The sequence below is a fragment of the Physeter macrocephalus genome, chromosome 2, assembly GCF_002837175.3.
Source record: "Physeter macrocephalus isolate SW-GA chromosome 2, ASM283717v5, whole genome shotgun sequence".
In the NCBI taxonomy this organism is placed as follows: domain Eukaryota; kingdom Metazoa; phylum Chordata; class Mammalia; order Artiodactyla; family Physeteridae; genus Physeter; species Physeter macrocephalus.
The window spans coordinates 13,648,825-13,662,868 of record NC_041215.1 but is presented as its reverse complement, the minus strand read 5'-3'; the positions used below and the strand labels follow the sequence as shown (position 1 = coordinate 13,662,868).

Below are 14,044 nucleotides of genomic sequence, written 5' to 3'. Positions count from 1 at the left end.
TCAGAGCTGACAGCTGCCTCCTGCCATGTCAAGGCCCCCCAGAGCCTTGGGGGCTCCAGGGCCTGGGAGGGGGTGGGGGTGGGACTCTCCTTCCCCACCCTCACCCCCCTCCCTCTTTTCACTGTTGCTTTCTATGTATAGCTCCCTAGACCTTTCCACTTTTTTAAAACCGCATTTTGTGTAGAGAATAAGGAACGTGGATCTTTTTATTTTGCAATCCTGGGCCAGCTAGAAACCGGGAGCTGATTGACCTTTTAACTTTTTTCAGTGGCCACATTTTGGTTATCGATGTACCTAGAAGTATGTAAATTAGATTAAATTTCTCTTCTGGAAACACCCCAGGGCAGGCAGCCAGCGTGTGTTTTTCTGTCGAGTGGACAGGCTGGCATTGTCTGTCTGGCAGCCAGGGCTGGGATCGAGCCACCTCCGCCAAAAGCCCCTGGAAGCCCTGGGTTTTCCTGTTGGCCGCCAAGCCCACCAGACCTCTCTGGGGATGAGCCCAAGTTCCCAGCAGTTGGCCCTCGATGGCATGGCTGGTGTGGGTGCTCTGGCCAGCTGGTGAAGTGGCTCCTGTGAGCTGAGGAGAGGAACCAGGACTCTGGGCAGCTGGTCTGGGAAGGGAGCCAGGACTGAGAAGTGATTGAGGCCTGAAGGGCTCTCTGAGGGCAGGAGCTGTCCAGTGAGGGTGTGGGGGACTCACTGGGGGAGGGTGAAGTGCACAGCTGCTGGGACTGGCCTGCCTTCAAGACATGTGGCTTGTCTGGAGACACATGCATCCTGAACCTGACTAACATGAGGGGAAAAAGAGAGCTGCTGGCTCCTTTTCGTTGTTATTTATTTTCTCGTTCTGCAAATGTTTATTGAACATTTCTGAGATTTTAAGAGATTTTGTTGGCTGCTCCTTCTTGTTTATTGCATGTGGTTTTTCAGCTCATCATTTTCACTTAAACAGCCAAGGGCTAGAAAGTAGAAATGACCTCATGGGGCAGAGGCCTCCTCCACCCCCAACCCTGTTATCCTGGGCCCCCCACCATGCCCCTGGCTGGGAAGGAGGGGCTAACAAGCTGTGATAATATGCCCTCAAGAGTAGTCTTGGCCTGCACACTTGGCTTTTCTGTTCGTGTGAGGTCAGGACACACATCTTGCCTGGTGGAGGAAGGCCTCTACTACTTACGTCTAACCAACGCTGTGGGTGGGCATGTGTGAGACTTTGAAAGCCGGTAGGGCATCTCCTGGGATGAGAGCACCTCCTCTTTCAACTTTTTATAAATTAGTTAAAACACCCGAGTAAGTTAGTTTCTAAAAGTGATGTAAGCTGGATGAAAAAAAAAAAGTTCAGACTATGCAAGAGCTTACAAAGTAAAGTGGGAGGCCCTTCCCTACCCACAGTTGTGCCATGATACCTATGTCAGCCCTTGAAAGGGTTGAATACAATTGCCACAAAGGGATCTTTTCCTAACACTTGTGAGCACACCCCTTTTCGTAAGCAATTTTACTGCCTCTCTCAGAGGCGGAGCATTGGATGTTAATGAAGTTGGCAAATGAGGGTAAAATATGGCTTTGGTACATGCCGTGAGGGAAGCTATGGGATCCAGGAGAGATGTCCTGGGGCCCTGCCTTAGTTTGGAGGGCAGGCAGGCATCCCTGAGGGTGACACTGAAATGAGCCCCACAACTGGAGTGCACATTAATCAGAGCTTTGTGTACTTCATATATGGAGTTTATCAGTGCATCATGAACCTTGTCCCATGTGGCAGCAAATTCTGCATGAGGCCCATTTTTGGAGGAGTTGTTAAAACATTTTATCATGGAGAATTCTAACCACGCTAAAGTGGAATAGTAAAATGAACCGTCATCTACTCATCAGTTACAAACTCATGACCAATCTCTTCAGCTATAAGCCCTCCGTGCCCTCCTCTTTCCTCCATCTGAATTACGGTGAAGCACATCCTGGTCATCAGATCAATTAATATCTTAATGTTTCAGCATATTTCTCTGAAGGATATGGACTTTAAAAAGTGCCATCGTTAAGCTAAAGAAATGGGCAATTCCTTAATATCAAAAAGTGAGCAGCAGCATACTTTTTTTTTTTTTTTTTTTTACTTTTTAAAAAAAATTTTGGCCATGTGGTGCGACATGCAGGATCTTAACATGCGGGAACTTAGTTCCCTGACCAGGGATCGAACCCGTGCCCTCTGCATTGGGAGCATGGAGTCGTAACCACTGGACCACCAGGGAAGTCCCAGGAGCAGTATAAGTAACACACACAAAAATGTAAAAGTCCTACAGCTTGAATTTTCACAAGCACGATTGAGTATGATTTTCAGTGTCTGCAGCTCTGTCAAGTCATCTCTCAGAAATTATGAAATGTCTCTGACGGTGTATTCCACACATCCCAGTGAGGGTGCTGAGGACAGAGCTGGAGCCTGGCTGGGCTACTTATTGCAGGATATCTGAAGTCCAGAAGAAACCGAGAGGGGTTTAGAGGAATAGTTCCAGCTTTGACACTTAAGTGTCAAGGACCCTGAGCAAGTAATGAATTCCAAGCTCAGTTTTCTTATCTTTTAAGCGGGAGTTTAAAAAAAAACTTACAGATATGAGGGGGCATTTGAAATGATAATACAAATATAGTTATTAAGTATATAATATAAACATGCTATATACTTGTTATCATTATGTAACGGTGGATAACAAAATGTAACATTTCTTTAGAGCACCCGGCACCGGACTGAATTATTTGCATACGTTATCTCACGTATTTGAACGTGTGCCCAGTATCTTGTTTGGCGCTTAGTTGTAATTTTCATTCCAACATGGTTTTCCCGTATTCGTTTTCGAGCTCAAGGCCAGAGAAGTTAGGAAAGAGCGTAGGTTGGCACAGCACCCCCATGGCAGATCCGGGATTGGAGGTGTGCCCTGCGCTGTTAGATCCGGCTCCCTCCTGCCGGCCTCCAGGGCACAGGCCCTTCTCCAGCCTGGCTGCGCTTGGGCCTCAGGTGTTTCCGTAGTGCACAGCTCCGCCCTTTCGAACTCCACAGGAGTCCACCTCCAGGCTGTCTCCTCTGAGCCAATCACCGTGGTCTCGGGATAACGGGAGGCGGGAACAGGGCGGGGTTCTCGCGAGATTGGCAGCATCTTCGGCCACTGGCATAAGGACACTCCGAGATGGACAGCGGGGCCATCCAACAGGCGTGAAGCCAGGGTCCGGAGCGAGCCAATGCGGTCGGGAGGCGGGGCTCAGTTGTGTGTAGAAGGAGCCCGGGGGATTGTCGCCGCTTTCGCGGCCTCTGACGCGTGGAGCAGCTGTCTGAGTCTTCGGGTGCAGCGTCGCTACTGCCATGAGCTATACAGGTGGGCCCGGCAGGGTGGTGTGGGGTCGGGTCCGGGTGGGGAGGGACAGGGATGTACCAGAGCCCCGCCGGGCTCGTCCGTGCTTCCCCCGGGGCTTGGACACTGCCCTCTTTACGGTCACAAAATGGCGCCGCAGGCCCGTCGCCTCAGTTTCGCGCCCCTCACGCCTAGGCGTCTCAGTTCTCTGTGCTGGCAACCTTGGATCCCGGCTCCCTGTCTCCAGAAGTCTTGGCTTCTGTCGTCTGTGTCCGTGGGCCTTGGCCTCGGCGCCTGAGTTGCTCCTCACGCCTAGGCGTCTCAGTTCTCTGTGCTGGCAACCTTGGATCCCGGCTCCCTGTCTCCAGAAGTCTTGGCTTCTGTCGTCTGTGTCCGTGGGCCTTGGCCTCGGCGCCTGAGTTCTCTCTTCCGTTCCTGGCCCAGCCCCCTGGGTCCTCGACGCCTCAGGTCGCCCTTTCTCAGGCCTCGGCCCTTCAGATAAGTCTGCTGACTCGGCTGCGGTCGCCATTGCCATACTGTTCCTTGCGCAGTTTCCGTGCACATGCCGCAGCTGCCCGCACCATCCATCCCCCGCTTTTATCTGTCTCAGGCTGGGAGAGGCGCCAGGCCCGGGGGTGATGAGTAAATCAATATATGAAGGGTTTGGGCTGAGTGGGAATCTCGCGTCCTTAGGGACTGAGCCTGAGCCTTGTGGGGAATGGCTAGCTTCCACGTTAACTCATTCCACACCTGTCAAATTCATCGTGTCGGGGTTGAATAGACACTGGAATACTGACAAGAGCTCCTCAAGCGTTTTATAGAGAAGGGCAGACCGTAATTGGCAAACATAGTATATATCGTGGGGTGGTCAGTACCTTGAGGGGGTCGCTGTATTACATGGGACGGTTGGGGACCTCTGAAGAGGAGACATTTGAGCAGAGACCTGAATGGAATGAGGGAGTTAAGGATATCAGGGGGCCCTCGACATAAAGACGCAGTGGCAGGAACTGCCTGACGTGTTAAAAGATCAGCCAAGGAAATCAGTGGGACTTGAGCTGAGGGGAGAGGGGGGATGATGAGATTAGAGAAGGGGCCATAGGATATGCTTGGGTGATTGCAGATCATCCCTGGATGAATTCAAAGGCTGCCTGGGTTTGCCTTGGGAATAACTGATGAGGCTTCTCAGCCAAGAGCCTCCCTTGTAATAGGGGTATTACAGGCGTGAGCGTGTGTGGTTGCTGGGTAACCTGTATTCTACTTGGAATGTTTTTGGGACTGGGAATGGAACCTGAGCCTCTGGGGCTGCTCTATAGGCTGCTTTATGTTGGCCTAGACAAGAAAGTAGTGTTAGCCCTCCAGGTCAGGAGCTTGGCAAGAACTCCAGTTTTTAAAGCAACCATCCCTTAGCCCAGTGGTTCTCAACCGGGGGCAGTTTTGCCCTCCAGGGGACACTGGCAATGTTTGGAGGCATTTTTGGTTTTCACTTCTTGGGGTGGGAGTGCTACTAGTGCATCTAGTGGATAGAGACCAGGAATGCTGCTAAACATCCTACAGTGCACAGGATGGCCCCACCGGAAAGAATTATCTGGCCCCAAACATCAAGAGTGCCAAGGTTGAGCAACCCTGCCCTAGCCTTTGTGTATCCTTCCTGGTTCAGGAGGAAAGTCAGTAGGGTTGTTACTGACATTTCTGGAATTGAGATTTGATCCTTTTCACCAAATCTTATTGAGAACTGGAAGACAGTTCTGTGGTTATCAGGGGCAGGATTGCTGAAGAAACCAGGGATAAATGGTGGGGGGCTGTGGGGTAGCTTAATAATGGACCATTTGTTTTTTATAGACAAGGAAACTGAGTTTAGAGAGGTCACAAATGGCCAATTCTGAATTTCAGCTCCACATCTTATAGGCTGTAATTCTGGGTTTGAGTGGGCACTGAGGTAGCCAAGGTAATGAGGTAATGATTAGTTTTTCCTTGATCTTGATTAACTGAAAACCACAGTAGCTTTATAATGTGAGTCTTTCCCTTTTAAGAAGCAGACCACTGAAGTCAGAGGCATGTAGGGACTTCCCTGGCGGTCCAGTGGTTAAGACTCCACGCTTGCATTGCAGGGGGCATGGGTTCAGTCCCTGATTAGGGAACTAAGACCCTACATGCTGATCGGTGCAGCCAAAAATAAATAAATAAATAAAGTCAGAGGCATTTTATGTCACATTTCAGACAACTGTTTGCATGTAAGGAGAACTTCTGGAGGCCTTGAAACAAATGTTACCATTATTAGTAAGCACAGAAGGTGATTAAAATAATTTATCTTTTTGATAACTTGTCCATTTTTTGAACCTAGTTTCTTTATGTGTACTTGAGAAAGAATGTTCCATCTCTAGCACTGAGGGGGGGAGATTGGAGCAGTGGAAAAACAGGACAAAAATCCAGAATCAGGTCTTCAAACAAAGGTCTGAAATGCTACCAATCTTTTTATAGGAACATTTATCATCTCACATATTTTCTGTATGTTAGGAATGCACAGGTGGTTTAGCTGGATGGTTCTGGCTTGGGATTTCTCATGAGGTTACATTTTGGATGTTAGTTGGGACTGTAATCATCTGAAGCCTTGACTCAGGCTGAAGGTGACTCAAACGCATGTGGCTGACAGGTTGGTGCTGGCTGTTGGTTCCTATACCATCTGGACCTCTCCACAGGCTTACTAGAGGGTACTCACTCTATGCTGGCTAATTTCCCCCAGAGTGTATGATCTAAGAGAGAGCAAGGTGGAGGTCTCAGAAGTCACACTCACTCATTTTTGCAATATCTTTTTGGTTACACTGGCTATGTCTATTCGTTTGGGAAGAGACAACATAATGTCTGGAGGCAAGAATCATTGGAGGCCATCTTGGAGGCTGGTTATCACCAAAGGGTAAAGGTTGGGGGCAACCTAACCCAGTTCCAATTGTCCTCTAATTTTTGTCACTTAATATCATTTCTTCGAAGAACCCCGTTCTAAAAAAAGAAGGAAAAGAATAAAACTGAGAAGCTTTGTGTATTTTTGAGCAAAAAAGATGTCAGAGAGGCCGGCAAAGAGGGAGGGGCTGTGATACAGAGTTACAAATCCATGGTCTGACCTTTCACTTTATATGACCAAAAACTTGCTTATTTAATTTTATTTTTTCACTCAGAGCTTATTTTATTTTTTTACTCAGAGCTTATCAAGCTGGTAAATTGAACTAAGAAGAGAACGATATCTCAGCCAGACAATTTGTTCATAATTGGAGCATAACTGGCTAAGGAAGGTCCTGCCCTGGAGACAGTATTGTGGAAAAGAATATTAATGTGGGGAGGACAGAACTAGAGCAGTTTGCCATTGAGCTCTGAAGGTTTGATGGATTGTCTTTCCTTTCTCCCAGGGAACAATCAGGCCCCCTCTCCCCTGAATATACATAGATCTTTTGCTCTGTGGCTTTCGTGTACTGGGTTCCAGTATGTATTTCTGTTAGCTTGTGGTAGGTAGGTTCCAGTTGCAGCTGCATACCAACCACATTACCTCAAGTCTGGAGCCATTTTGCCAGTGGCACTATTGCTGAACAGACAGGTTTCCAGAAGCTAGTTGAGCAAACAGTGGAAAAGCCCCGTGTAAGGTACTTTTTACCCTGTGAGCCTTCCCCACAGGTCAACCATCTTTAGAATGCTTTCAGTGTTTCTTGTGTACAATTATTGATTATCAAGGGTTAAGATTTAGGTATCTCAGGAAGGTCTTGGGTCCCTGGAGGGAATCTATTCCAGTGTGCCCTCTTTAATTAGGGAAGGTAAAAAATGTTGGATTTGTATACTTCTCTCACTGGCTCTCATTCCCCAATGCCCTGTCTCATTTCTCTCCTCTGGGAAGTAAAGATAAAGTGTGGATCCACTGATCCTTCTTTGAAACCCTTGGAGCTGGGTGTGTTTTGGAATTCTAGCTTGAGAGGACATTCCACAGCACCTGCACTGGGGTCTGGGGCAGCACCTTGTAATTAAATGAAGAAAGATAAAAAATGTCCTCACAGGTTAGTTTTGCCCCAAAATGAGTGTTGACACTACATTTGAGGAGAACACTTGGTTTTCAGACCTTTTTGGAATTGCAGGGTAAGGGTCTTGGCCCTGTCCCTTTCGTTGGCTGTGGTGAGGATGAAATGAAATAATGCAGATAAAGCTCTTAGCACCCTGCAGGGGAAACACTTGTTAAGTTTTTGGCTGCTGTTGCTGTCATCTTTCTTGCTATGGTCTTAAGAAGTAAACATGATGTGTTGGTTTCTGCTGCACTGTGAAGTGAATCAGCCATGCACATACACATATCCCCTCCCTATTGGACCTCCCCCCCCCCCCCCACTTTCTCCCAAACCATTTTGATTATGACTTACTGCCTTCAGCCTCTTCCTTGTCCAATATTGCCTGCATACCTGCCTTTTGACCTGAAGGGGCTGCTTTGATCATATCACTTCTTTGTTTAAAATTCCATTAATCGTTCATTGGTAATTCCAGAATCGAGTTCAAATTTAAAGGCATATAAGGTCTCCTCCATAGAGTCCTCTTTTCCCCCTTCCACTGTGATCTCCCATTTTTGTTTTACTGAAATGCTTTGGTGAGCATGCGTCTTTAAAAATCTTAATTCACAGTTCTGATGCTGGAATATCCTACCTTCATCTCCCAGGTTTTCACAGTTATAGTTGTCCTTTAGGGTTCAGAACAAATCTCACTTTCACCTTGAAGTCTTAATCTCTTACCCATGGGACTGTCCCTTTTCTGAAATCTCCTATGGCTTATGTTAACTTTTATTCACTTAGTGTTTTTCATTTATTGTTTTTATTGTATTTTTTCATGGTTGTATGTGATCTTTCCAGTTGTATTGATTAAATACATACAGCTGTATATATTTACATAGATGTTTGTGGGTGGGGTGTCCACACATACATATACTCGAAGGGCCATAGATCATCCTTAGCAGATATTGAAGTATTGGAATTGTTTTCTTTGCCTTCTGTGTGGTGGAATTAAAGTAATGGTAACGAGGGAGGGCTACTTTATTGCTCTAAGAGTACTTTTTCTCATTCGCAGCAGACTGTACCTTGTTTTATTCACTAATCATAAGATGAAGGTGTGTAAACTGACTTCTCTATCAGTTTGAAACTTTAGATAATGCCTCTATGTCCTAATTGTTTTAAATGTTTAAAGAGGACAAGCATATAATGTTGCTTAACATGAAAAATGTTATCAAGTGGAATAAAGACTATTTGTTGTTAAAGAAAATCAATTTGGGGGAATTTAATTGAAAACAAAAATGTAAGTATTTTGAAACCATTCTTTACCATGTGTTTCTTAACCATGATCTATGGAGTCAATTTTATTTAATTCTTGAGACCTGTAAAAAGACCTGTATAAAAAGACCTTGTTGGGCTTCCCTGGTGGCGCAGTAGTTGAGAGTCCGCATGCCAATGCAGGGGACACGGTTCGTGCCACGGTTCGTGCCCCGGTCCGGGAAGATCCCACATGCCACGGAGCCGCTAGGCCCGTGAGCCGTGGCCGCTGAGCCTGTGCATCCGGAGCCTGTGCTCCGCAACGGGAGAGGCCACAACAGTGAGAGGCCCGCGTACCGCAAAATAAATAAATAAAAATAAAAAGACCTTGTTTTTTCCCTACTCTGAGTATACTAAAATTAAAGAAGATATGTTTAAGGACATTCTCCTCAATGTAAAGAAAGTATTTGCTAAAGTAAAATTCTCTTCCACATTAAGTTGCAGATACATAGTTGATATACCTTTTGCCTTATGCACTGTTAAATCCACATCCTAAATTTAAAATATTTGTGAGTCCTCCACGGGACTATTTGTAACTAGTCTTGAATAAACATTCAGTATATACCAAAAAAGAAAAAAGAAAAGAAATGAACATGAAAGAGTGTCAACAAAAATGTGAATGCCTACCCAGGGAAAGGTACTTTGTGTGTGCTTTTGTTGTAAATAAGCTACTGGAGGTGCTGGCTTTAATTTTTAGGTCATGAGTTGGCGCTGATGGGAACAGGCAAATGTTGCCCCTTATGGTCTGTCATAATTTCAGTGCTAAGTGTAAATCATTTAAAAAATGTTTTAAACGTGCAGTTTTAAAGATAGTGTCAGGATTCATCATAATCTGTTGTAATCAGCATTTGAGAGCAGTAGTTTCTGTTAGAGGTTCAGATTTTCCTTACCTGGTACTAATTCATTTTAAGTTGAGAAATAGTATGAGAGTTGAGAAGATAAGAAGTTATATGTATAATCTATAGTACTTATTCCATGTCAACATGCTAACCCCAATGCAATTGAAATTACAATTACCTTTGAGAGGTAATTGTAATACACACATTTTTTTATGGGAAAACTAAAAAATACAGAGCCGTTTAGGCTTCAGATTTGGGGGAATGGAAGAGGTATTATTTACCTTAACATTGTTCAAAAGTAACCCCCCCCCATTGTTTTTTTGAATTGGAGCTCACCTTTCAGTGATTTGATATAAATATTTTCCTCATTCAACTGAATAATTTGTGTACCCATTTATCAAAACAGGATACTAGTTTGAAGGTTTAAAAGTGTTTATCCAATTCTTCTGTCATAGCAAGTTAAACATAGCCTATAGCCTGCCTTTCCATTGGTTAATATGTTCTGGAAGTGTAATTAAAGTGTTCAAGAAGCTAGAGGTTTTGGTGGCTTTCCAGTGATGGGAGGGTCTGCCAGCCAGTCTCCACTGAAAGGTAGTCTTAGGTCATTTTCCTGCAACTTGTTTGGGGAAATTAACCACACTGTACCTCTGTTTAGGCTTTGTCCAGGGATCTGAAACCACTTTGCATTCTACATACTCAGACACAAGTGCTCAGCCCACCTGTGATTATGGTAAGTGTGGGCCCCTGGGAATTGGAGGGTGCATGCTCTGCCTTCTAGTGGCAGAGCAATCTGGAGTTTTATTAGTTGCCTTTAACTTTGCCGTCACACTGTCTTTTCCAAAGGCAAACTTCTGTGAAATGGTATGGTGGGCTCTTAAAATAGCCAGTGCTTCTCTTTGGGGAATTATGGGAAAGATGTCTGTTATTGAGCAAGCTGGAGTTCTTGGGGCTGTAAAAGATTTGTTCCTTTGACCCTTTGACATTTTGTTAGAAGTACCTGTGGTCTGTGACAAAGATCTGGCTTCAGAAAATCCCCTTGAGGGTCTGGGAAGGAGAACGGCCAATCAAAGTCCAAAGGATTGGTCTGAGCAGAAACCAAGGCATTAACTTAGCCCCAGGGTAGTGCATGAGACTCCAGTGTGGGAGAGGTTGCCTGTCTGAATCTAGCAGGCCTTTAGAGACACAGTCAGGCCAGCAGGCTCCTCGCACACAGGGTTGAGAGAAGGTTTCTCATTGATTTCTCAACTCTGGACAGACACACTAAATCTCTAATTCAGAAGTAGACACCTGACAGGGTCCATAGATGGTCTGTTGGTGTCCTTCAGCAGCCCAGAACTGCCAGTAAAGCTGTCCTGTGATCTGTGACCCTAGTTGTCTGTCAAGAAGGAGCCCTCTTTAAAGTATTTTGCCTTGGTTACTGAGATGGGTTATTGGTTTTACTGCCAAGGTCTAGGGAAAGACTAAGCCTACACAGTCACATTCCCTCAGGAGTCACTGATTAAGTGGACATAAGTAAGCTCCCTGAAGACTTAGCAGATTGTCTCGGGGCAGGGGGAGGGGGAGACTTAAAATGTTCTGAAAATTGGGCTTCTCTGGTGGCGCAGTGGTTAAGAATCCGCCTGCCAATGCAGGGGACACGGGTTCGTGCCCTGGTCCGGGAAGATCCCACGTGCCACGGAGCAGCTAAGCCCGTGCGCCACAACAAAGAGTAGCCCCCACTCGCCACAACTAGAGAAAGCCCACGTGCAGTAACGAAGACCCCTAATGCAGCCAAAAATAAATAAATTAATTAATTTTTAAAAATACTTTAAAAAAATGTTCTGAAAATGAGTAAGGAGGTATCAAGTAGTTCATAAATGAGGAGAAACTTGGTTTGCATGGCTTCTCTGTCCTGTCCTCCCTGCCTCAACCCTTTTAATCAGACATAGTCCCACATTACACATCTTTTTTGAATTATTTTCCCTCAGGTTTATATATTCTGGGTACAGAGCATTTTATCAGATGTGCCATTTGCAAATATTTTCTCCCAGACTGGAGCTTATCTATTTATTCTCTTGACAGTGTCTTTTGAAGAATACAAATTCTTCATTTTGATGAAGTCCATTTCATCAGTCTTTTCTTTGTTTTTGTTTGTTTGTTTAAGTCTTTTGGCCGCACCACGCGGCATGTGGGATCTTAGTTCCCCGACCAGGGATTAAACCTGTTCCCCCTGCATTGGCAGCGCAGAGTCTTAACCACTGGACTGCCAGGGAAGTCCCAATTTTTCCTTTAATAGATCGTGATTTCTGGTGGTGTATCTATGAAATTTATGCTTAGCCCAAGGCCACAAAGATTTTCTCCTAAGTGTTCTTTTAGGTGTTTCATAGTCTTAGGTTTTACTTTTATTTTGTGATCCATTTTGAGTTAATATTTCTACCAGGTGTGCAGTATAGGTCAAGATTCTTTTTTACCTTTGTTGAAAATTAATTGAACATATACGTGTGGGTCTGTATCTGGCCTCTAATTCAGTTCCATTGATCTTTGAGTCTGAATTTCCTATAGTACCTTACTGTCTTGGTCACTATAGTAAGTCTTGAAATTTGTAAATGTGAATCCTCCAGGTTTGTTCTTTTTCCAAAATTGACTTGGATATTATAGTTCCTTTGCTTTTGCATATAAATTTTAGAATCAGTTTGTCAATTTCTATTAAAATTCCTGCTGAGATTTTGAGTGGAATGGTCTTGAATCTATAGATTAGTTTGGGAGAATTGAAATCTTAACAGTATTAAGCCTTCCAGTACATGAACACAGTATGCAACTTCATTTGTTCAGGTCTTTGATTTCTTTCATTGGTGGTGTAGTTTTTTAAACACAGATCTTGCACACATTTTGTTAGATTTACAGCTAAGTATTTCATGTCTTTAGTGCTGTGGTATATGATAGTTTTCAAAAATTCAGTTTCCAGTTGTTCGTTGCTGGTATGTAAAGATTTGATTTTTGTATATTGGCCTTGTAATAAACCTTGCTAAGCTTACTTATTCACTAGTAACTCTTTTTTTGTAGATTTTTTGGAGTAGTTTTACATAGACAATCATATTGTGAAGCAATAGGAATATTTTTACTTTTCCTTCTGGCTCAGATTGCAAGAATAATATAACAGCAGTAAATAACATTTTGAAAAATGTTATTTTTTCATTTCAGGATCTTTCAAGATCTTTCATTTCAAGATCCCACCATTTTATATTTAACTTTTGTCAGCATAGTTACTTTAGGTAGTTGAATAACTTACAGGTGGCTAGAATTGTGTCTACGGTTTTGTTTTGCTTACTGTTAGAAGCTTTCCTTGTGCAGCATAAGGCTTAGATTCTTTTTTGATGCCTATGTGATCTCACTGAGTAGGTTGGCTATAATCTGTTCTGATTAACTATTACCTTAAAGTTGAATGTTTACATTGTTTTCTTTTTTAAATTTATTTATTTTTGGCTGCGTTGGATCTTCGTTGCTGCGCACAGGCTTTCTCTAGTTGTGGTGCACGGGCTTCTCATTGCAGTGGCTTCTCTTGTTGTGGAGCGCGGGCTCTAGGTGTGCGGGCTCAGTAGTTGTGGCGCATGGGCTTAGTTGGTCCGCAACATGTGGGATCTTCCCAGACCAAGGATCGAACCTGTGTCCCCTGCATTGGCAGGTGGATTCTTTTTTTCCTTTTTTTTAACGAAGTCCTTGGAGTATAATTGATTTAAAATGTTGTGTTAGTTTCTGCTTTACAACAAAGTGAATCAGTTATATACACATATGTTCCCATATCTCGTAGGTCTGTGTCTTTATTCCCATCTTGCCCCTAGGTTCGTCATGACCTTTTTTTTTTTTTCTTAGATTCCATATATATGTGTTAGCATACGGTATTTGTTTTTCTCTTTCTGACTTACTTCACCCTGTATGACAGACTAGGTCCATCCGGCAGGCGGATTCTTAACCACTGCGCCACCAGGGAAGTCCCTACATTGTTTTCTACTTTTGCTCTTTATTGTTTACTACGACTGTCTCCTTTTCTTTACTCTCTCTCTTTTTTTGTTGTTTCCTTTTTAAAATAAATTATATTCTTAAAATTCTCTTTTGTCAACTCTGGTCTCATCTCTGGGTGGAAGTTAGTTCCGATGTTCTTTTGCAAGGGTCAGGTCTCAGGGAGTCGCCAAAGAACACAGTGTAGACAAAGATTCCCCCCACCCCCCACCCCGAAGGGACCTAGTTGGGGAGCCCATCAGGGAGTCTAGGTTCCTCTGGCCATAGCAAGTAGCTCATAGGGAGTGCTTGCCTGCCCCTGTCATAGGAGCCACCAACCTGTCCTTGTGTTCAGCGTTAATGCTCACTCCTGCTTCCTTTCCTTGTGCTTCTTTGCTCCGTTCTGGCAAGTCCTCAGTAGCAGAAGCCTGGGGTGGGGCAGGGACATCCTATTCTGGCCTCACAAGCATAACCCTGATGGGTCTGCATTTGCCTCCCAGTCCTGTCTCTTTTTGAATAGCTAGTGTCCACTGTCCTGGTTGCAAACAGCCATGTGGCCAGGCTCTTGTTAGCTGCTGGGACT

At 44.5% G+C, this 14,044-nt stretch overlaps 1 protein-coding gene across 3 annotated transcripts in view; it reads left to right on the top strand.

The window, feature by feature from the left end:
- Positions 1-3,242: 3,242 nt before the first annotated feature.
- AKAP8L (A-kinase anchoring protein 8 like) overlaps positions 3,243-14,044 on the top strand; it is a 28,800-nt gene continuing 17,998 nt past the window's right edge. The window contains exons 1-2 of one of the 3 annotated variants that reach the window (XM_007101428.3): positions 3,243-3,350; positions 10,142-10,216. In XM_007101428.3, the coding sequence (XP_007101490.1) occupies positions 3,338-3,350; positions 10,142-10,216 (88 nt within the window). In that variant the 5' untranslated portion in view covers positions 3,243-3,337. The remainder of the gene's footprint in view (positions 3,351-10,141; positions 10,217-14,044) is intronic. The other 2 variants (XM_024134190.2, XM_028498942.2) reach the window with 2 other exon arrangements.